At 35.9% G+C, this 26,128-nt stretch overlaps 1 protein-coding gene across 1 annotated transcript in view; it reads left to right on the top strand.

Moving 5' to 3' along the window:
- The window catches only part of LOC122812123 (adhesion G protein-coupled receptor E2-like), a 901,467-nt gene that overhangs the window by 844,727 nt on the left and 30,612 nt on the right, over positions 1-26,128 (top strand). Inside the window, exons 18-19 of the mRNA XM_044084412.1 lie at positions 258-349; positions 20,190-20,358. Coding sequence (XP_043940347.1) covers positions 258-349; positions 20,190-20,358 — 261 coding nt within the window. The remainder of the gene's footprint in view (positions 1-257; positions 350-20,189; positions 20,359-26,128) is intronic.

Below are 26,128 nucleotides of genomic sequence, written 5' to 3' on the forward strand. Positions count from 1 at the left end.
TCCTCATTTTTCCTCACTGATATCACTGCAAGGAAAATGCAGATTTTTATAGTTAATTTTAAATATGAAGATGAGGACAAAAATGTTTCTTGATGGGGGAAGGTGCTGTCTGGGAGTTTATGCACTGCATGCTGTAGTGCAAAGGTATGTATAGTTTAGAAATGGCAAATCACTTTTAAACACATTTTTTGTAAAATGTTCTAATGCATATTTTAAAAAAAGGCTTGTATATCATTATGTTTTCATTTTTTTTTCAGATGAATGTAATTCTGTTTGCCATAACTATTCATATGTTGAGAGAGAAATTTATGTCACTCAACAAAGACATATCAACCATCAAGAATACAAAGTAGGCAAAATTTCTGTCTATAGCTACATATTTCATAATGTTCCACAAAGTATGCCATTTTATGTTTTGCTGAAAGCCTTCTACATATTCTTTTTATGACAGCCATCTAACCTGAGTCTGTGGGAACCATTCAGAAGACTGAGAAAATAGTACTATGGGAGGAGGTCTAGCTTTGGAGCTGAAAACAGAGACATTAAGGCATTATTGAACTTGTTGCCATAAGAGACAGTACTATATCCCCTTGCTTTTTTTTTAATTTTATGCAGTGTTAAGAAACTTCTTAATAGAAAAATAGAACCTTTCAGATATGTCCAGTTTAACAAGTTAGAAATTAACCGGATGAAGTCAGTTAAATGGAAAAATGTTTTGAAACATAACTATGATTTTCATTCAAAATAAAATAAATGATAGGAGAATAAGTCATGCCAACAAAAAAATATATCTTAGATGTAAATCAACTATTTAAACTGTTTGCAGGGAAATGGTGAGGGGGAAGGAACATAACACACAGTGGGATAGCTGATAACTGTTGGCTACTTTGACAGATACAATGTCTCTTTTTTGTAGAAATTTGTAATATAATATAATGTACTTCAGACAAAAATGTGTGTAATCATTGCAACTTTCATAAAACAAGATCATGAAGCATAAAGTATAAACAGTTAGTCGAAACAGAAAAAGTAAAAAAAAAGGTAGTCAGAACGAAATGACAGACCCAACAAGAATATATTCTCAGGCATATAAGGAAAGAGAAATACTTATAGCAAAAATACATGCAAAGTGAAATCACATAAATAAATAAATAACAGAAAATTCACTACAATAATGTTTAATAAAACTATTATAAAATAAGTAAATCTGTACAAGGTACAATACATGTAATAAAGTGATTCTTAAAGAACAAATGTCATGTATCTCAAAATGAATGGAAGTGAGGCATAGTACAGTTTCCTATCTAAAGAGGTACATAAGTGAGGCATGCTGTGGATTGCCATAAGCAGAACATCAGAACTGTGTGTGTGGAATTAACGGAGTAAGGAAGATCTCCGTTGCTTTTAAAAACTTGTCTCACTATGTTAAAAGAGTTTAACATAGCGAGATAGCTTTAAAAAAAAGCAACAGAGATTTCCCTTTCTCCGTTGCTTTTTTTAAAGCTGTTTTGCTATGTTAAACGAGTTTAACATAGCAAGACAGCTTTAAAAAAAGGGACAGAGAAAGGAAGATCTCCGCTGCTTTTATTTTAAGATATCTCGCTATGTTAAACTCATTTAACATAGCAAGATAACAGCAACGGAGCTCTTCCATTCTCCATTGCTGTCCAAAAAAAAAAAGGACTTATACTTTCCATTAGTATAAGTCTTTGATTTACAACGTGCATGCTGACCAATCAGCATGCACATTTTGGAATATTAATGGGGGGGTCATTGTATAATTGAAAGTAACACACATTAGATGTCCAACTAACCATGAGAATTAGAAGCCATTTTTCAATGATCAAGATTGTGGAGGCAAAGAGGATTGGATAATTGAAATATTTAATGATGACCAAGTAGGACAGGGAAACTCATTTTTAATCTAGGTCAGCTATAGAAAAAACAACATGCAGTAGTACTTACTACAGTTTAAAGCAAATAAAGGTTTCTAGAGGTTTAACAGTATGTTCTTTTAGGCAAAGAAGTATGAAACATAAAATGAAATAAAAAGAGAAGTATAATACAAAATAAGTGGGCTTATACAAGAAGAAAGTACCATCCAATGAGAAGAGAAACTTATGAAGGTATGAAGCAAGAAAGACTACAATAAAGTTATGATCTTAAGAACATTGGAATCAAAGATGATATTAGAATCTAACAGTAATAACAAGACATTCCAAAATGACAATTTAAATATATTAAAAAATCACATGAAAATAATGACAGAAGGCCTATGGTTTAGGAAGTTTATCTGATTGCTACAGTAAACCTTTATTTAGCAGGTTCTATCCTCATACTGTTTCCTTTAAACATCTATTTGTTCCAGGTAGATATAAGCCTACATGGTTGATCTATATTCCACAGTTAATTATGACATTCCATTTCAGGCACCTACCATCTCATTATTAAATATAGTTAGCAAACATATTTCTCAGTTAAAAGTCTACTATAGAATAGCACATCTCTTGTCTCTAAGTACATGGAGGATCTTAGCTAGAAACATACTCATTCCCAAAATCTGCTCTCTGCCTTTTACTACTTTACTCCATCACAAGGAGGCATAAACTCTAGCAGAAAATAAAACAGACTGAATTGGTTTCATAGCCAACAGTCTCACACACCTGTATGATCTATTAAAGGCCTTTCATTGGCTACATATTCTTAGCAGGGCCACATTGCTACTTGGCGCATACATTTTCAGCATTATCCTTCTTGGTCACTGCCCTTCTCTACAGACCACTCTCTTTGTAAAAGACCAAACGTACACCCTCATGGTCATCCAAGACAATAACTTCAAAGTGATCAAACTTTATTTTGGGTTCTCACTAGAGAGGAGGCATTCAGTAAATGTGGCCCTTCTACTTGAAACTGCCTTCCCTCAAACATAATATCTGGACAAAAAACTGTAAGATTTTAAATCAAAAGTAAAAGAACATCTTCAGAATTAGGTTACTTGTACATACTTTCTAGAACAGAAAAATGCATCAACCACCTACATTTGCCCTGCATGAATTCAGTTTTAATTATACTCATCCATGATTTACTAACTTCACTTGTAAATTTTGTAAATGCTTCCAACTATATTTGTACCAATGTTGCTGTACGTTCTTACTTATCTTGTATATGATCTCTGTATAAGCTCATTCAGTCTTGCTATAAGCTTGCTTTTCATAGGATCATAGGACATACAAGGCAGATGAGTCAGAAGATTATTTGCACCCTGCCAATATTCTCCCTTCATGCTGCATCCCCTCTTCTCAAAATGGACAAAGTGGGTCTTTTCTAGAGTAAATGTATGTTTAACCTGCAGGAGAAGTTTGTTCTAAATGTGGAATAGGTGTTAGGTAATACATTTTCTCTCTAACACATTTTATGCATGTCCTGGTGGAAATTCAAGGCTATAGTTCCTGTAGTAATGGGGCTATTTGATTTGTAAACATACAGGAGATCAAGGAGGATGGGATGACTAATGGAACAATGTATAAGGCATAGACCACCATGTGATAGTTACAAGTGGGGTCATACCTGCCAAAGTATATGGTTCTACACTTCTTAGCATTCATTTTAGCCCATGTTTTTGACATTTGCTATTCCAAGCTGGTAAACAGACGAAGCACCAATCCTTTCCAGCTAGCTCAGAGACTTTAGACCAACAACCTTATTGATTAAAAACTTCTGGTACCTTTCCAGTTGTTTAATATGTGTAGCAAGGTACATCCCAAAGGGTAAGTTGTACTCAGTAATTGGTCTAACTTGGGCATCTTTAAGAGGATATGCTTTTAGATATTAGTTGTGTTAAACATAAGAATTGTCTGAATTTTGGAGGTAAATGGTGGTCAAAGTTGAGGGAACTATGAACCAAGGTTCCAAGATCTCTGGCTACATTATAATTTTGGAGTAAGTTATTGGTTATACTGCTCCTTTAATTTTGCTGTAATCTTGCTTTTGCTACTTTGCTAAGTCATAATTGGAAAATGTAATTTGCTCAGTTCATTTAACCAGTTGTCAAATTGCAATAAATAAATATTATTTATATAATCATAATAAACTCACCAGAAGACACAAACATATCTCAATAAGACCTGTCCCAAACAAATAGCTGGAGTAGAAACCATGGACTAAAACTAAATGCCAAGAAGTGCATAAACAGGCTCCCAATTGAAATGTAAGCACTCAAAATGTTGTGCAATGAAAAACTGAAAAAAAAGACCAAAAACCCAGGGAAGAGTGATTCCTGAAAATCACTCAACACCTTAAAACTTATTTTTGAAAGGAGCAGAAATCTCCTGACCCCACATATTAGCAGTAAAGCCCCCCAAACCCCCAAAGTTATATATACCAACTCCAAGACTGCCATATCTTGGAGAAAAGGGAATATGCCGAGAAATGGCATCTCAGACTTAATATATATAAGGTTGATCTTTGTACATTCAGATTTTTTATTTCATGGTTAGCTCTAGCAGGTTCTGACATTTCAAATGGTTACTCCATAATTGTATCCTTTGGCAAGTATGAGTCCCCTTGAAACTAGCAGATTGAAAACACAGCTCTGAAAATTGATCACATAGTTTATCTGAGAACCTATGTCAACAATGAACTGTCTTTAGAAGTAAGCAAGCACAACACCAGAGGGTAAAGAATCCTATGGAAAAGTCCAAAAATCTTATCACAAAAAATCGCAAAGCGAATAATAACAAATTCATCCACAGGAATCAAGCAGAGCAATCCAAAATTGAGTTAAACGGAAAAAATAATAATAACGCGGACTATTCAAACAGTCCAGTTTTATTAACAATAGTAAGCGCTTTCACCTTTCGGCTTCATCAGACATAAATTAGATAGAGTTCCTTAAGCGTTTAAATAACTAACACTTACATTTCATTGGTCTCTACAATAATGACATCACTCTAATTTAAATATATTCTAAAAATCTGTTGTAAAATATTTATGAAATGAATTTATATAAAACATAACAATATAAACAAAATACTTTAAACTTTAAATAACATTAATAAAATGTAAATGAATCTATACTTAACATATAGATGTTGATTAAAGAATATGTACCAAATTTAAAAATATATATATATAAAAACAGAATTCATGATTCATTCAAGCAGAAACTATAGCCCTTCTTTTCTGTAATAACGGTTTAAGAGAAGCTTTATCATTTAATCCAGGCTCCTTATCTGCTTGACATCTGATAATCCATCTTAATTCATTCTCTTCAGTTAATGTTTCTATATCCCCACCTCTTATATTTGGTTTAAATGATTGCATCACAAGAAAAACAAATGTATGGTTGGGACCTTTCTCTTTGTGGTGTTTTGCAAGGGCATAGGTTTGAGTACCAATGCGCATATGATATAAATGTTCCCTGACACGTTCCCGGAGTCTTCTATTGGTCTTGCCTATATAGAAAGACTCACAGGAAATACACCTAGCCAAGTATACTAAATGTCCGCTTTGACAATTTGTTTTAGTATGAAAAGTATACTCATGATTGGTAACAGGATGTATAAAGGAGACTCTCTCATCTATGTAGGAACATTGTTTACACTTCCTACATGGTATGGTGTTAACTAAACCAGAGGGAGTGTGATTATGTAACCTATCTAAGGGTCGTTGGCAAAGAATACGTTTCAAGTTCTTCCTATTCCTATAAACATACCCTGGTCTTAGTCCTACAACTCTCTTAATGTTGTCATCCAATAAAAGTACATCCCAGTGCTTCTCAAATACATTTTGAATCTTTACTATATCAGTAGTATAGAACAATGGAACTTTCAATGGTCCTGAACCCCAAGAACCTTGTAACTGTTCCTCAATTACTTCACCATCAGAAAAATATGGTTTTGCCCTAGTTGGTCTAAGGGAATTTACATAATCAATAGCTGCTTCCACTTCATGTTGTTTATAACATCTGTCAAGAAGTCTTTCTTTAAGATTAGAGACTTCCATTGTATAGCCATTCTCAGTAGGATTAAGTCTCGAAGCCCTCATTGCTTGTCCCTTTACCACATTTCCAAAAACAAAGGAAGGGTGCATACTTTCCCTATGAAGTAAAGTGTTCCTATAACATGACTTACGGTGTACAGATGTATTTAATAAACCATTATCCAACCTTGTTATATCTACATCTAAAAAAGAAATCCTATATCTAGAATAGTTTACAGTAAAACTAAGAAAAGTGGTCAAGTCATTAATAATTGAAACAAAATCAAGAAGTTCTTCTTCCAACCCAAACCAAATGAAAAAAAGATCGTCTACAAAACATCTGTAAAATAGAACATTATTTTGAAACTCTGATAGGGGGAATAATTCAGACTGCTCCCATTTAGCCATCACTATGTTGGCGTAGCTATTGGCACACGAAGTGCCCATAGCTACACCATCATTTTGCAAAAATATCTCTTGATTAAAAATAAAAACATTGTTTTGTAAAACTGTCTCTAAAAGCATAGTCAATAGATCTATATTCTTGGGGGTCAGGTCAGAATGTTCAGTCAAATACTGATGTACCATTAAAACACCTGTGTCATTGGGAATTACTGTGAACAAACTTTTTACATCCATTGTCACAAGGATGTAGGGTTTGTCATCAGGTTACCCTTTTGTAAATGTCTACAGTTCTAAAAGAAATTGTTTGCTGGCTCTTAAAATAATGGAGTTAGCATCAACAACAGGTCTAAGAAAGTATTCCAGGTACAACGAGAGAGGCTCCGTTACCCAACCTCTCCCAGTTACTATGGGGCGTAAAGGCGGCTTCTCCATAGACTTATGTGTCTTTGGAAGCCCCTGTATAGCTGGTATGAGGGGTTTGTTAACCCTTAAAAATTTTAAAAGTTCATAATCAATATCTCGGCTTTTATAAAGATCATCTAACAAGTCATAAATCCTAAAAACCTTGTTAGTGACTTCATCCAGTCCAATCTTAGAATAAAAACAATCTTCATTCAACATTAATAACATACTCTCCAAGTAATCTTCTGAGTCCATCACAACAATGGGACCTCCCTTATCAGCAGGGCGAATAACTATGGAGTGATCATTTACCAGCCCAGTGAGGGTTTTCCTTTGTTGGAAAGTCAAATTCTGTCTACCATGTAACCTTCTACTCTTATTTCTTAATTTAAATAAATCTTGTTCTACTAATCGAGTAAAAGTTTCTATCAAAGGATGTAGAGGGGGGACATATAGACTAGAGGTTCGAAAAACCTTGCGTTCGCTGATACCATTATTGTCCCCAAATTCCAGCTTTAATTGTATATTCCGCGCAAAAAGTCTTGTATCTAAGACTGTATCTGTAATATCACTTGTTTTACTGGGAATAAACGTTAAACCTTTATTTAAAACTTGATTTTCAAATTTATTTAAAGTTTTGTGTGATAAATTAAGAACTAAGGATTGGGAGCACGCTCCCACATCTTCTTCAGAGTGGGACCCGTGTAGTCGCTCCCTGAACCTTTCCGTTTCACCTTCCCCCTGCTGTATGTTCTCTGTCTCTGCATCTGTTGGGTGGTGTCTATAGGAAAAGGAACTAATAAATTGAACCTTTCTGTGTTGGAAAGTGTTAATGAGGGCAAAGTTGAATTTGTTTTGCGCCTTACAACTGGTTCAGTATGTGATAGAGATGGAGTAATATACGTGTTAATAAGTTCTACAGAAACATTATTATCATTCTTCTCATTAATAAAATTTGCATTCGTCAAGTTTCTTTCATTAAAAGAAGCTTGAGGCTCTGAATTTAAAGTTGAACCGTCAGCATTAACAGTGTCTGAATTAACATTAGTTCCTAATACATTATTAGTAATTACAGTTTCTAATGGTTTCACATTCAACACATTGGTGGATAGTCCATTTGTAGAGGGAGCAATGCGATTATTATTAGCTTCATTGACGCGTCTAGGCCAAGTGAAGACATGGCCCATTTTGAAATCTCTAGTATCTCTATTAATTTTATTCTTTTTTTGCTCCAACGGTCTCCTTTCATATAAATTGACACTGTCCAAAAGTCTATCCATTGCTTGCTCTGCTTTATGACCTGGAAATTTAGATAGAATATGCTCCTGTTGTTTAATTAAATCTCTCCTCAATTTCTCTTCTTCTATACCGAAAAAGTCATTTAACAGTCTCATGTATTTATAACTAAGCTCTAAATTGAGCTGTTGCCACTGATATAATAATCTTGGATACAAGTTACCTGTTGTCAGCATCTTTAAAATGCGCAACCCCCTTGGCACTATCTTTCTGTCCAGACAAACGCCAACGTGCTGGCGTTGCAATTGCATTCTCTTAAGTTTCAAAAACTCCAGTTCTAATTTGTTAAGTTCCTCATTCAAGCCGATTAAACTATTAGAGTCAACATCGTCAAGATCGTTTTCATCTGTAGGTTCGTATAAAAACAGTAAATTCTCTTGGCCAACAACAGACTCCTGAAAGCGTGTAGAGCGACTGTTATTCACTTCATTGCTTCGTAGAGTATATGGCAATTCAACGACATCATTTCCTGCTGCTGTTTCGGTCATGCTCCCTCGGTGCAACGTGAACAGAGTAAAAAATGTTAATAGAAGTAAGCAAGCACAACACCAGAGGGTAAAGAATCCTGTGGAAAAGTCCAAAAATCTTATCACAAAAAATCGCAAAGCGAATAATAACAAATTCATCCACAGGAATCAAGCAGAGCAATCCAAAATTGAGTTAAACAGAAAAAATAATAATAACGCGGACTATTCAAACAGTCCAGTTTTATTAACAATAGTAAGCGCTTTCACCTTTCGGCTTCATCAGACATAAATTAGATAGAGTTCCTTAAGCGTTTAAATAACTAACACTTACATTTCATTGGTCTCTACAATAATGACATCACTCTAATTTAAATATATTCTAAAAATCTGTTGTAAAATATTTATGAAATGAATTTATATAAAACATAACAATATAAACAAAATACTTTAAACTTTAAATAACATTAATAAAATGTAAATGAATCTATACTTAACGTATAGATGTTGATTAAAGAATATGTACCAAATTTAAAAATATATATATATAAAAACAGAATTCATGATTCATTCAAGCAGAAACTATAGCCCTTCTTTTCCATAATAACGGTTTAAGAGAAGCTTTATCATTTAATCCAGGCTCCTTATCTGCTTGACATCTGATAATCCATCTTAATTCATTCTCTTCAGTTAATGTTTCTATATCCCCACCTCTTATATTTGGTTTAAATGATTGCATCACAAGAAAAACAAATGTATGGTTGGGACCTTTCTCTTTGTGGTGTTTTGCCCCTGGTTTAGCACTCCTGTCTCCCATGAATAGGGGAAACATGAAAATGTCCAAATAAATCCTTTTTTGCCTATCTCTGTGTTTTTCTATTCAAAAATATAAAAGCTAAAAACTACCATGGGAATGTAAGGCTAGACTTCTTAAGATCCTCACAGGTCAATAGCCTAGTAAGTACCTGTGAACCTATTGTATTAAATCAGTTTTGAATCTTGCTCATCTGGATGCCACCTGTATGACATTCACATCATCCTCTCTCCTTCTGAACTCTGTCCCACATACATGGTCCCTGTCAATGCAGTGCTCCCATATCATGATGCCCGTCTTTTTTCTTCCAGTGTGCATATGCTAGGAAGTTAGTCTTTCCTCTTACTGATGTCTCCCATTCATTGCAACATTTGCCTTTACTCCTTGATTTCTAGTCCTATTTCTCTTTCTCTGAGCGGATATTAAACTGGTGTTCTGAATTCTAGTTGCACCAGGGAGGCCAGATTTGTACCCACTATTCTACATGCGTCTTTCCTTGTACCATCAACAACGGGTGTGTGACTTCAGGGTCTCTTTGTATACTTCCTTAACTATGTACCCTAACTTTCTGTAAATCTTTGCAGCGTCCTTTTTATATGCTGCTGCATGATTCATTCTGGTAGTGACAGTATCTCTCAAACCTATTTCCTTATCTGACTGTCTCCACCTAGTTTTGCTTTACTCTTTTTTCACTAAATTTTAGACACCAATAATTCTCCCACCTTATAAGCCTCAAAAAATCTCAGTGGATCCTAGCTTCGCTGTCTGTAATGGAACTGCTACACATGCCTGTATGTTAGAATCTCATGGCTGAGTTGCTCTTTGCCACTAGCTTGAAATGGTAAGCGGCCTACCTCCCCCTGGCCCTCCCATGACCTGATCCTAGTAAATTACTTAGCTCTTCTGGAAATCCCCAATCTAAAATGTTCTAATGATCCCTCAGCTTAAACTGAAACTTGATCCCTAACCTTAAACTTCCATCCTGCTCCCTAAACTTAATTCCTTGAAACTCCCTAAGACTACTCTAAAACTTCCCTCCTGTTCCCTAAATCTAAATTCCATTATGGCTTACCAATCCTAAAAATCCCATCCTGCTTCCTAAATATAAATTCCCCTATCACTCTCTAAACCTAATACTCCTCTCCCACTGCCTAAATGTAAATTCCAGGTAATTTTATAACCCTAATCTCCTCTCCAGCTCCTTGTCTCTAGGCCTAATTCCTGTAGTCTGTCCCTAAATGTAATACCCCCTACCCTCTCGGTACTGTACTGACCTTGCTAAAACTTGGGCATCTGTTGAAGTGACAGCAGCTCTACTCTCTCCCCAGGCCTGCCACACCTTCCCTGAACATATAGTGAAATTCGACTCTATGCAGCAGCCGAGGCAGGATGACAGAACGATACGTTCCCAGTTGTGAGACTGTGATTCAGCCTTTATGTCAGCAGCAAAAAAGGATGATGTTGCATTTCTGAGCCATTGTGATAAATGACAAAAATAAGCTAAACAAGGCTGTTCACAGCATGAAATTGTGTGTCCCTCCACTGGTGACTGTCTTTAATCTCGTTAGCGGCCCTTGGCTGTCACTTTTCTTTTATGATTATTTGATATTTGCTATACATTTTGCTCCTGTTTCAATACAATTTTACTTCCCTACCAATTTGTAGTATAACATTGTGTCAGAAAACTTTTTAACTGCTGATAAATAATGCTCACTACCTGCATTTTATACAGTTTGTATCTATAGTAACCCAGTTATAGAACTGAATCAAGAAGGACTAGTAAGATATATCTTGTGTAAAGCCATGCTTTTGCTCAACTCTAAATGCATCAACATTCAATAGTACATTCAACCTGTTATGCAGAACTTTTTTTCTTAAACTCAATTTCCCTGGGAGAGGGATGAAACAAGTATAGCAATAACCCATGCCTGGGTGTGGGTAATGCTGGATTTACCCACAGTTGGAGTGGTTTGGTCACGAGGGCGAAGCCCGAGGGACCAAACAAAGCAAACCGTGGGTAAATCCAGCATTACCCACAACCAGAAGTGGGTTATTGCTATTATACAATGATATTATTTAAGAAAAAAAAGAATACATTTTCTTAACTAATGGAATTGTATAATGCCTCCTTGCTGCCCTTCCGCAGCTTTCTGGTATTCTGCGGCAGTTCTGATGTACTGCGCATGCCTACGCAGTACATCAGAGCTGTGGGCAAAAGCAACGGAGAAAGCAAGATCTCCATTGCTTTTTACTGTTTCGCAATGTTAAATGGGTTTAACATAGCGAGACAGCTTTAAAATAAGCAACGGAGAATCTCCGTTGCTTATTTTAAAGCTGTCTCGCTATGTTAAACCCATTTAACATAGCGAGACAGTTTTGAAAAAAGCAACGGAGAAAGCAAGATCTCTGTTCCTTTTTACAAACTGTTTCGCTATGTTAAATTGGTTTAACATAGCGAGACAGCTTTAAAATTAGCAATGGAGATCTCCGTTGCTTATTTTAAAGCTGTCTCGCTATGTTAAACCCATTTAACATAGCGAGACAGGTTTAAAAAAAAAGCAACGGAGAAAGTAAGAGCTCCGTTGCTTTTTACATACTGTGTCGCTATGTTAAAAGAGTTTAACATAGCGAGACAGCTTTTAAAAAAGCAACGGAGATCTCCGTTGCTTTTTTTAAACCTGCCTCGCTATGTTAAACTCCTTTAACATAACGAGACAGTGTTTTAAAAAAGACTTACACTAATGGAAAAAGTCCGGGCGACCTGACCTTTTTCCATTAGTACAAGTCGATTTACAACGTGCACACTGACCAATCAGCATGCACATTTTGGAATATTAATGGTGGGTCATGGTATAATAGGCCTGAAGATGCACTTTTATGCAAAAACACCTCTCACCTCTGCTGCCATCTTGCAGTCATGTAATTCTGTGGTGGTTTCCAAGAAAATATTGTACTGTTTAATCAGTTATTTGAGAACCACTACTGTCAGCACTTGTAGTAGTAAATGAGGCATCTCCTGGGGTTCATGTGCCTTTGTTAGTCCTGTAAGGCTATCCTTATCTACTTCTTTTCTGGTCAGTCTCCATCTGTTCACCTTTGCTATCCAGCCCCACTCCAGTTTGTTCATGCTTACACCTTGCCTTTCCTTTCCTCAGTAAGTATTAAACTGAAAAATGCATTCAGAATTTTGCCTGAGCACCAGGGTGCTCATAAGTTGCACTGTTTACCAAAACCCTACTATCTGGCCATATCTTTATATTTTCAGCAGCATCTCTGAAACAGTTATTTTGATCACTGCTATATCTACCTTTACGTCTATTCTGGTTTTGCTATGAGCATTTACTGCTGCTTTCCTGACCCCATTACTAACAGTTACCTCTTTCTTTTCCTGTTTGGATTTCATTCTCCTTTCTGTCCTGCTTTTCCTTGTAATTGCCCAAACCATTCCTTTACTCAGAACGTTGTCTTATTTTACTCTACATGTTCCTGTTCTGGTGCAGGACATAACTCCCTGATTTTCTCCCCTATTGATGGACCACACAACTTCCCATCTGCTGCCACTTGCTGTCAGCTTCCCATTTTGCTTGTCAGTGTGCTTCCTAGTAGAGTGATGTCTATGCCTCTACAGCCCCTAAGCTCTGATGGTATCACCCTTTTCAGTTTTGCTGCTAGGGCTGTAAGCAGTAAGCAGTGTGGTTTGGCCACTACTGTCAAATGGCCTCCTGGCCACCTTGATTACCTTAATCATGACCCTCTCCAAGTTGGTGAAAAACACTTCAGGGATATTTATCTTCTTTTCATCAGTTTCACATTCTGTTTCAGTCCTGCTTTCACTGAGACTTCTACCATTTTCATCTCCCTCCCTCCTTATGCAGAGGTGGACACCTGTGAACTTATGTCTTCATAATCATGGTTACTTATGAGAAGAATTCTTATTTTTTTCTGGTCATTTGTTAACTTTATTCAAAGGCAACAAACCCTGTCTTAGGACTTACTTCTGGCAACCTATGTACCATAGCTAACTACGAGGGAGCTCCTGCCACACTGCCTAGATATTTATTAACATTATAGTTTCTTCTTAATTTTCTTCCACAGAACTCTTAATATTTTTGAGAAATGTACACTGTTATGCTTTTTGTCAAACATTTTTACATCCTTTCTATACACCTTAATCTCGGCATCACCACAACATAGATCACAAGCAGTGTAGTGCATGTTTTTCTAAAGACTCTGATGTTACTGCCTTCTGTGCAATGAAATGACTGTGAACAGCTACTCAGTGTGCATTCATTTCACTTTGCAGAATACTGAAGATGTTCAGGTGCCACGTGGTTAATTTCCTGAAGTGTGCAACTGTCTCTGCTGTAGGTGAGATGACCACCATCCAACATTTCATACACACTGCAGAGGGCATCACTGAATCTAAATGATATATTCTGCCATTTGAAGTGTTAGAGCAGAAAACAGTTTTGATAAATGCAAAATGGTATGAACTTATTCAAGACAGCCATATGATTGCCTTTAAATATAAAATCATATGGTATGTATAACACAGGCCTACTAAGTCTGACTAAAGTTACAATGTTCTGCATCTACAGTGCTCAGCTGTAACTGCATGAAAGCACCAGCACACAAAGCACCCATCACATGCACCTGCAATTAAACTGCCACACAAAGCACCCATCACATGCACCTGCAATTAAACTGCCACAAAAAGCACCCATCACATGCACCTGCAATTAAACTGCCACACAAAGCACCCATCACATGCACCTGCAATTAAACTGCCACAAAAAGCACCCATCGCATGGACCCGCAATTAAACTGACACACAAAGCACCCATCATGTGGACCTGCAATTAAACTGACACACAAAGCACCCATCACGTGGACTTGCAATTAAACTGATACACAAAGCACCCATCACGTGGATTTGCAATTAAACTGACACACAAAGCACCCATGACATGGACCTGCAATTAAACTGACACACAAAGCACCCATGACATGGACCTTCAATTAAACTGCCACACAAAGCACCCATGACATGGACCTGCAATTAAACTGCCATACAAATCACCCATCACATGGACCTGCGATTAAACTGCAACATAAAGCACCCATCACATGGACTTGCAATTAAACAGCTGCACAAAGCACCCATCACTTGGACCTTTAATTAAACTGCCACACAATGCACCCATCACATGAACTTCCATTAAACTGCCACACAAAGCACCCATCACATGGACCTGCAATTAAACTGCCACACAAAGCACCCATCACATGGACCTGCAATTAAACTGCCACACAAAGCACCCATCACATGGACTTGCAATTAAACTGCCTCACAAAGCAGCCATCACATGGACCTGCAATTAAACTGCCACACAAAGCACCCATCACATGAAATTCTGCTAAACTGCTATACAAAGCACCCATCACTTGGACCTGCAATTGAACTGCCACACAAAGGTAGGAGTGTCTGAAATCAAAATATGATCTCACTGTACTCGGCTGAGTAAGCAAATGAGATGGACCCAGGACAAGTGTTCAAACACAAATTTACAGGAGGGGTGGGCAATTCCAAAGCCACCAAGATTAATACCACAACAGGAACAGGGAGGGAGAGCAGGAAACTAATTGCAGAGAGACAGAAACATGAGACTACAATATTCAGTGAAACAATTAAATAAACAGAAAAAATAAAATGCAGTACTATCTTTAACACAATATTCAATGAAACAAATAAATAAACAGAAAAATAAAATGCAGTATTATCTTTAACACTGCAAGTCTGTACTTATCTCAGCTTGTAATACAGTTGGTGTAGGTATATAGCAGCCAGCTAAAGAGCACAGATATTCAGCAGCAAAAACAATCATCAAAAATGCTTAACAAGCACTTTTCCAAGGAGGAATGTCCCTATATGGACATAGAGTTTTACATCCTTACTCCAAAAAATATTTCAATTCAGAGAAAGATTTACTTTACAAATAAATAAATAAATAAATACCTCTCTCTTTCTTCAAAATACTATGATCACAGAAATCAGAAAAACGAACTGATTAATAGATTTCAGTTCTCATATGATGGATGGATTAGGCAGAGGAGAATGTTACTGAGTGGCTTACCCACGGGGGGGGGGGGGGGGGGGCTGCTCAATTCACAACACTGGCAATATCTACAGATGGATAGATTTAGCATATGCAGCAAGAAGCCAACATGCCCACAACACACACTATTTTGCATTGTGATCCACAAGCAAGGATGGTAAACATGCATTGTAACAAATATGTATCTCTGAAGTGAAGAACAAGCTGCCAAGGGGGTGGGGAATGGACAGTCCTCAAGCTTTACAAACTGGCCTGCTCCCTAAAATCCTGACTGTTACTTCCACTAGGTAACAAATGGCCAAGTTACATTTGTCCGATGTAGGAATGATGGGTTAATTTGGGTGCAGGAAGGAGAAACCAGTGGGCAGATCCTACGGGCACATCAAAACAATGCTGCAGTTGTTCCATGACATTTAAAATAAGAAGTATAGCCTGAGGGTTTGTAAGAGCAGTGTTTCTCTGCATCACTCCATAGAATGCCATTAAAAGATATTAAACCAGTTTGAACATACAGGACGGAAGCAGGGAATAAAATGCCCAAAAGCAATCGAAAGAGGCAAGTACTTGTAGAAAATACACCAGTAACATAGCCAAATGGACAAACAATTCACTTAAAATCCAAGTAATAATATCCAAAAAGCACATAAAGTGAAACAAAGCAACGGGAAGCCAAAAAATAAAAATAGAAACTTTTAATACAATGTTAGCGCTTTCACAGTGTGTTATCACTGCTTCATCAAACGTAAAAGTATTCTTCAACAGATAAACTTAATAAATAGTCAAAAAATCACATGATCTACAACACTTTATCATTATAGCAACTAAGACCATACTTAATTAACTGAAAGACACATAACAGTTCAAGAATGTATTACTGACGGTCAGTATAGAATTCTGTTTAATTTCACAACCAAAAATTATGCCATACTAAATTGTCTTAAAAACACATAACATTTCAAAAATATATATCATACTAAATATCTAAATAGAGTTCTATTTTTCAAACCAGGCTTTAATGGGAGTTTCCCATTTAAGGCTTTTCCAATGTCAGCTCTAAACCTGATTATCCATCTTGTTTCTGCAACCTCTGTTTGATTGCCCAGATCTCCACCTCATTCATTCGGTTCTAACTGTTCTATTACCATGAATCTAAATGTGTGCGTGTTATCAAACATTGTCATGTTTCGATAGTGCATTAGTAATGTTCCCTGTTCTGATGTCATATAGATTTTCCCTGATCCTGTCTCTTAATCTACGATTTGTTTTCCCTACATAGAACATGGTGCACATTCACAGTAAACCTTAAGAACGACATATTAGTATTTAGATATTGGATAAAATCACAGAGTCCCTCATAGGTGCCAACCCACAGAAGAAAGAGATCATCTACAAAATGTCTGTAAAACAGCAAGTTCTGCCAAAATACCAACCCTATCAATGTCTCCTCCTCCCATGCAGCCATTACCAAATTGGCATAGCTGTTGGCAGTTGATGTCCCCATGATTCTTTCTGAATATATATCTCATGCTCAAAGAGAAACATGTTGTTCTCAGTACTAGTTCCATCAGTAAACAGAGTAATTCAATAAACTTTTGTTGACAATTGCTGTTTCTCTTTAGATACCTCCTGAGCATCTCTGTGCCCTCACCATTTGGTATCACCGTAAACAAAGATTTCACATCTAAAGTCACTAAGAGAAAATTATTGTCATTATCTTCTTTGTTAGATGTGAATTCATATAAATCAATAAGAAATTGTTTAGAATCTCTAAGTACATATTGATTTTCATCTAGAATAGGTCTCAAATTCTTTTCAAAATAAATAGAGACTGGTTCAGTGCACCAGCTGCAACTGGATACTATTGCCCTCCTGACTGGGCATCTAGCATCTTTATGGACTTTTGGTAGTCCTTGTATGACTGGAGTGAGGGAGTGCTCTACTATGAAATAATTATATAAATCTAAACTGATGTCCCTTCCTATTAGGCAATCATATAAAGTACTGTGCATATTGGATATCATCCTTTTAACTTTCATTGAATCCATTTTCTTGTATACATTACTATCACTAAACATTGCATTTATAGCACCATAGTAAAATTCACGGTCCATCACTACTATTAGACCCCTTTTGTCAATTGGCATAATCACAATGGGTCATCATTACGTAATTGGTCTCATTCCAACTGCTTAGCTTTAGACCGCAGAAGTCTCTCCTCCAATAAAACTGTTGAATCTAGCAAATAACTCAATTTATCATCCACCATAATGTGGGAACTGCTCATACAATTGTTCCTGCTCTTTAATAATACTCTCAGTTAACAAATTCTCCTCAGGCATAAGGTATTTCATTAATAACTTCATGTAATTGAAGCTTAAATCCAGATTCAACTGCTGCCATTTAGAGAGGAGTTCTGGGTACCGCTCAACATAAGTAGGTAGATTAAGAAATCTTAAGCCACGTGGTATAATGCAGTACTTCAAACAGGCTTCAAAATGCAATCGCTGAGCCTGTAATGTCTTTAACTTCAAAATCTCTCTCTATTTTATGTATAATGTTCATAAAAGAACCACAGTCAATACCTATATCCTTTTCCTGATGGAATTCCATTCCAGATTCTTCTATTAACAGAGGATTTTCTTGTGTTCTCAAACTAATCAACAGTCTCTCTGATAATGTCATATGCCCAAGTCTGGGTTTAGGGTTGGAGTAGAGTTCAATTTCATTTGTTTTCCCTTCTGCCATTGCTTCCAGTGGCCACAGCAAAGAAAATGACCAAAAATATACCAATAACGTAGCCAAATGAACCAACGGTTCACTTAAAATCCAAGTAATAATATTCAAAAAGCACATAAAGTGAATCAAAGCAATGGGAAGTCAAAAGGGGACATTAACTGCCAACAGCTATCCAAATTTGGTAATGGCTACATGGGAAGAGGAGACATTGATAGGGTCGATATTTTGGCACCACTTGCTGTTTTACAGACATTTTGTAGATGATCTCTTCCTTCTGTGGGTTGGCACCTATGAGGGACTCTGTGATTTTATCCGATAACTAAATACTAATATGTCGTTCTTGAGGTTTACTGTGAATGAGTCTGTACATGTAATAGATTTCCTAGATGTCAAGATTTATAGGAAGCCTGACACTGGATTGAGCACAGTGATATACAGGAAACCATGTTATAGAAATTCCCTGTTGCACAAAACAAACATGCACCCCACACGTGTTCAGGAGCATAGTGAAGGGTAGGGCATGAGAGCATCAAGGCTAAATGCAGAAGAGGCCAACTTTCATGAAGAGATAGATATCCTGAAGGTGAAGTTTAAACAGACAGGGTATAATGATGTGTTGGTTAATAAAACTCTTGATAAGATTTCAGAAGTTAGTGCTTCTCAGTGAATGAAGCTGGTTACAGAATTAACAGAAGAACTAGGAGGGAGAGGATTAATATTCCCACATATTACACCAATGATATTAATATGGTGACTGAATTTATAAGAAATTTTGGCCAATACTAACTAGTGATGTGGATATTAAACATACAGTGAGTGAGAGACTGACCTTTAATTTTAAGAAGAAGAAGTCTGTAAAAATACTTTTATGCTATCCTAGAAACAAGATGAAGGAAGCAGTAGGGAATGGTACACAGACAACTATACCCTGTGGAAGATGTAATTTTTGTATATATTTAGACTCCACAGGATCTTTTTAGACACCCAGGGAGTGGTAGACTGTTTGGTTTCAGTATCCATGCAGATTGTAACCCTGAGAATATAGTGAGAATATATTATTTAGCCATCTGTAATATATGCTCCATGTTCTATGTAGGAAAACAAATAGTAGATTAAGAAACAGGGTCGGGGAACATCTATATGACATTAGAACAGGGAACATTACTAATGCACTATCGAAACGTGACAATGTTTGATAACAGACACACATTTAGATTTATGGTAATAGAACAGTTAGAACCGAATGAATGAGGTGGAGATCTGGGCAATCAAACAGAGGTTGCAAAAACAAGATGGATAATCAGGTTTAGAGCTGACACTGGAAAAGCCTTAAATGGGACCCATTAACCCATTAATTCCTGTTTGGAAAAGTAGAACTCTATGTATATATTTAGTATGATATACATTTTTTGAAATAATATGTGTTTTTAAGACAATTTAGTATGGCATCATTTTTGATTGTGAAATTTCCACTAAAATCTGCCTTAAAAAACAGAATTCTATATTGACCATCAGTAATACATTCTTGAACTATGTGTTTTTAATTTAAGTATGGTCTCAGTTGCTATGGTGATAAAGTGTTGTAGAGCATGTGATTTTTTGACTACTTATTAAGTTGATCTGTTGAAAAATGATTTTACGTGTGATGAAGCAGTGATAACACACTGTGAAAGCATTAACATTGTATTAAAGGTTTTTATTTTTATTTTTGGCTTCCCATTGCTTTGGTTCACTTTATGCGCTTTTTGATATTATTACTTGTAGAAAATGGTCAGTAATAAAGGGGTTAAACACCTAGATAGAAGAAATGCTGTCCATTTCACAAAGTATGTCTGCAATATGGTTGTGGCATAAATTAGATAATTCTGACATATTTTTGGCATTTGTAAACATGTAATTTTCTGCAAGTTGAGATGATTTAGGAATGCTATCTCTTATCTTAGAGTGAATTCACTACTGTATTTATTTTATTGGCAGAATGCTTCTATTTAAAGCTATTGCTCAGTTCCTTGTTTTGGGGTGCACATGGATATTTGGTATCTTCCAGTTTCAAGAAGCGACCCTTGTGATGTCATACCTCTTCACATTACTGAACAGCTTCCATGGAGTCTTTATATTTTTACTCTACTGTGCTGCTAATAAACTGGTAAGTGTATATGAGTGTGTGTGTGTGTGTGTATATATATATATATATATATATATATATATATATATATATATATATATATGGGAACGTGTCACTTCACCTAAAACTCATTTCACTGAGACCAAATCACCTAAAGTTCATTTCACCTAAACCTTATTTCACTGACAAGTAGTACTCTAATGCAATTTAAAGGTATATGTCCTTTTCCCCACTGTTGTGCGATCCTGATGTTAGAATATATATTGAGGGGGTGTGGGGGGTGTAGCCCCCCACCTAGTTGTCTTTTACCAAATAATGTAAAACAAAACCAGACAGCATGAAACCAAAATAAGTGGGGGGCTGTGCCTCCCACACACCTCCTTAATATATATATATATATATATATATATATATATTTATTTATATATATATATATATATATATATATATATATATATAGATATATATATATATATATATATATATATATAGATATATATATATATATATATACTAACTCCAGGATTGCACTACAGTGGGGAAAAGGACATATACCTTTGACTTGCCTTATACTTGTCAGTGAAAGGAGTTTTAGGTGAAATGAGTTTTAGATGAAATGAACTTCAGGTGATTTTATCTCAGTGAAATGAGTTTAGGTGAATGTATATGTATATGTATATATATATATATATATATATATATATATATATATATGTGTGTGTGTCTGTGTCTGCATATGTATATTTATTTGAGTATCATATATATTTATTTACTCTGTTTTTGACATAGCTGAATAATTTGGATAGATTAGTCTGGGATGTGACTGGAGAAATGTTGGTAAGAACTGCACTGAAGCATAATTTGGAAGGAAAACTAAAACAGAGACTATTACTTGTGCAAAACTGGATTTATGTCAAAATATCCCTCTTATTTACATCTGAGAATAAACACTGATATCTTCTTTTTTATGAGAAACAATCTCCTGTAGACACATATGACATCACACAAGTGTGATTTAAACATACTAACTCTGACATCGCTCTGCCTTTCAGGTAAGAGTATACGTTCTTAGCTACATTGCATAGTAACTGTAAAAGTAACATTATCACAATTTCCAGTTTTAGCACTCTCAAAGTTTAGTTCACAGAGTTAAAACACCTAGCAAAAGTGCTAACTATCCATGGGCTGCCAATGAAATAAAAAAGTCACAATTACGTGAAAGAAGAGAGGTATTTAGCAATGATATTATCTCCAAAACTGAATTACTTTGTCCTAGCAATTGTAAAGATTTAGAAAATACGATAGTAGTGTTGCTGCTTAACACTATTATGCTAAGTCTAAAACTAATGCACTACCATGTGACATTTTTATGGCTTTTCATGACGAATATACATTTTTATTTATTTGTTCATTCATTTTTACACTGGACATTGGATGGACTAATTGGAGGTGACCCAAGCTGAAACATTTCCAGATATGAACTAAAGATTTATACAGAAATTGCAAAATTATACAAAATGTGTAACATCTGAGACAATTCGACAATGGTACATTTGTTTTCAGCTACTCGGACTTGGTATGCTCATTGTAGAATGACATATTATACATACTGTATCACTTGTAACAGAAATGGGGGCAACTGTGCAACACAGACAAACCTATAAACCTTGTTTTAGTGGCATGTTGTTTTTAGTTGGTGAAATATGAGTGCTGAGCTTTTTCTCATTGAAATAGAATATTTTTATATAAGCTTGCTATATGTGATTCATTGGATGGAAAATAGAAATCCAGTGCTGGTGGACTGGATTATGCCACAGATTTCTACAAGCCTGAGAAGATAAATAGAGGGGGATATGACAAAGACATAAGCATTAAAACATTATTTATTGAATCACCATATTTGCTTTAGGGTTTTACATTATACTTCCTGATTTTTGGGAAAATCTTTGATTGGTGCAAGGGTGAAATTTAGTTTGTGATTAGAGGATAGCAAAACCATGTGACTTCAGTTACTGTTTTCAAATCAATTTGTTGATTTGTTAGATTCTGATGAAGTTCTGTGTATATTTTATTAAAGAATGAAAGTGCCCAATCTTTTAATTTCACGGTCTTTGTAGTGGTTGTTCTTAGCTGATACTAGAACTTGTTTTTAGGTTTTCCAGTTTTTGTACTACGTCTTTTTTTGTGGTTTATAATGCACCTTTAAGTCATTAAATCTGAATTGGCTCAGTCTACCATTTAAGAAATCCAGCACAAGGTATCTGACTTTGGTTACCTTTAAAATTCTTCAGATAGAGCAGTTTTGAGCTGTTTTTAGAGAGAAACAAATAGGGGAATTAGCTGCTTATACTAGCTGACTCTTAAATAAAAATATGGGCCTGTATCATTTAGCAGGCTAACAGTTCAGCTGAATCTCAATACAATGAATTCAAATGCTTGAAACCACATTTAGTTAGTTCATTTGAATGAAACAACATGAAGTGAAATTGCAATTGGCACAACCGAGACAGTCGTTCTTCAACACTTAATGTTTCTGCTGGGAGATTTGGTTACCATGCATCCTCCAATGTCTGAGCTCTGGTCCCTCACCCCAGAATCTGTTTATACTAACACCAAGGTCACACTGCCTTGTAAATGAGTGCAAATAAGAAGTTTGTGACTAATAAAATATTCAGTTTGCTACCTTGGAATTAATATATATTTAGTAAGCAGAACTATAGTGGACACTGCCCACATATTAGTGGTGCTGCAGTGAGTCCATATTCTTGTACATTTCTACATTTATATTAAAGAATATGTGCAATAATGTTACAACTAACAAATGATGGTTCAAATGAGCACTCAAATAAATGAGGTTTCAACCATCTGAATTTAATATATTGAGATTCATCCAAATGTGACTCTTTCAAATTGAATGTACTCAAAGAATATAGATAAATACTTTTGTAGATCTGACAAAAGAACAGTACTTTTCTTCTGGAAACAAGGCATGTGACATAAAGAACCTGCGGTATTCCTAAAGAAAAGAAAAATAAAATCTGCATGTTAGTTTTGGGTGGTATAAAGGATGCTGTAAAAGGAATATATAAGCCTAATGAAGCTAGAGCTCATCTCACTTCAGGCCAAAGTCATGATATTTGTACACAAGACCGTGTCAGGAGAAATGGGAAGGATGCTTGCTAAGTGGGAAAGATGGGGGAGGGAGGGGGCACAGATAACAAATTGATTCTAACTGCTTCCTGGATCTCACCAAGTACTTCTTCCTCTTCAGAAACAATGTTGTATGCCCATCATATGGATTACTGGAACAGATGCTTTAAATTCTGACAGCTTCCATTTATATAACTACCATCTGGGCTACAAACCAGCACCAAATCACCTTACAATTTCAGCAAAGCATCACTAAGAGTTAAATTACCTCACATGCAATACACCAGACTACACTACAACTCTCACTAGGCTGGACAAAAACAAGGTAATGGTGAGTTATCTTTCAGGTGCCAGGATCTCTATTCCAAGGGCACTTAAGACCGTTTCACCAAGCAAATATGACTACAATATGCTGATGATTTACATGGAGGCAAATAAATTGGGACACAAAACCCTAAGGGATACATATAGATAAGTCAGACCTCTCCATGCATAACACAAATGCAGGAAAGTCACTGGTTCTGAGTGGAATCCTTCCTTCTCCAAAAATGATGCCTAGCGACAAAGAAAATATGATTGATTTCAGTAACTGGCTAAATAGTAGGTGTCATTCTAGACCGATCCAATATTCAATAGCATGGCGCAAGGTGGTCGATAGTTCTACTTACTTTGCAAAGGATGGGCTGCAACTTTTGCTACAAGGTTTCTGCATACTAACAAAAGCTTTTTCTGCTCTCATACTGCCTTTTTAAAGCAGAGTCCAGCTAATGGACATCCCAGCATTACTAAAATATCAAATTCAAAACAGGGTTACATGTGGCTGTGCTCAGTGTCAGGAGTCTCAACAACAAACTGCTTAACCTTGAGTATCTCTACTATTTGGAACATATCCATATCTGTGCAATTATGGAAACGTGGGTTAAATGTTCAGAAAGCACTCCTTACATACCCTCATTTTGCAACTACCATGCTTTTATATCAGGTAGCAACTGGTGTGGCATGTTGCAACTGGTGTGGCATGTTCATATTTTGTAGGGGCCGTATCACCTCTAGACAGATTTCCATAGACCCACAAACAGAACTCATGGAGTTCCAAATCAATCCACGCAGGACCTACTATCAGTGTATAGTGTGTCATAGGGCAGTCTCTGTGTCCCCTGAAAATAATGAAAGGTTTCTAAATGTACTTGATGAACTGCCTATAAACAAGAACACCATTATTTTATGAGGCTATAACTATTACTCAATAAGTTGGAGTACTTAGGCCTCTAATTTAGTATATGTTGCAATGTTCTCAGATTTAAGAAACAAAAAAAAACCCTGTATCAGATCATTAACAAACCCACAAGAGGCCATAATATTCTTGACCTGGTCCTTAGGAATATAGTTTCTTCCTGCACTATCACCCTGGTATCTTCAGCTGCTGTTAAGCTGGGTCATAAAGTAGTGGCCTTCACCTTCAAAATCCCTTGATACACTGAAACCAATATGGCAGGAATTTCAAATATTCAAATCTCATCAAATTCTATGACAAAATTTCAAAATTTACTGACAGCACCATCACCCTAGACTTTTGCCACAGCCGATAGAATCATAAAGGAGTTCTGTGCCCATTTAGACAAATATATAGAAATGGCAGTAACAACCAGATCTAAATATCACCCTGGTGGTCCAACAGCATAAATTAATTCTACAATAAAAGAAGAAAACATTCTTTGAAATATAGAACAGATCAAAATACCTTCACAGCAAGCATAACATCAGAAATTTGACTAAAATGTTGAAAAATACAGGTCTATATTATATGTACGAAGTTTTATAACGAATACCATATGATCAACACCATATGGTCGAAGTTATAAAACTTCGCATAGTGAAAAAATAAATAAATAAAAGAATAAACCCTAAATTAAGGGTTGTAGGCAGGGGGCTTGCCCACTCCCCCTCTTTAAATATAACAACTCCGAGACCGCACTATAATGTGTTAAAGGTAAGACTTCCCTTTACTGCACTGTACTGAGATCTCGGAGCTGGTATAATTTAAAGAGTGGGGGGGTGCAGGGGGGACTTGGCCCCTGCTTTAACCCGTTAGGTTACTTTTTTTTTTTCACTATTCGAAGTTTTATAACTTTGACCATATGGTGTCGATCATATGGTTTTCGAAGTGATAAAACTTCATACATATAATATAAACCCAAAAAATACTATTATCTAATCATTAAATTTATCTAATTTAATTTAATTAATTCAATTTACCCATTAAATGTAAAGGAAAAATACCAACCTTAAAGAAGAAAGACAGATATTCAAGAAACCCATTTCTTCAGTAGAAAGAAGTCTTTCTTCTTTAGGCGTTTTTTCCTTTAGATTTAATAGATAAATTAAGCCAAATTAAATTAGATAAAATATCTTATTTAAATTAAAATAATTGTCAGTGGCTTTTGGTTTACATAATGTAATGGGTTTGTTGTTTAACAGAACCATAGAAACTGTGCAAGGGATTGCTAGTTTGTTTTGATTTTGAATAAAGTATTTTTGTAACTGCTTATACAAGTACCTTTATTCAGTCAGTATAATCTACACATCTGTTTGAAGATCTATTGCCTTTGTGCCATTAGGAACATACTTGCCCTGGATCCCT

The sequence above is a fragment of the Protopterus annectens genome, chromosome 9.part0, assembly GCF_019279795.1.
Source record: "Protopterus annectens isolate FY-2018-M chromosome 9.part0, PAN1.0, whole genome shotgun sequence".
Taxonomy (NCBI): domain Eukaryota; kingdom Metazoa; phylum Chordata; order Ceratodontiformes; family Protopteridae; genus Protopterus; species Protopterus annectens.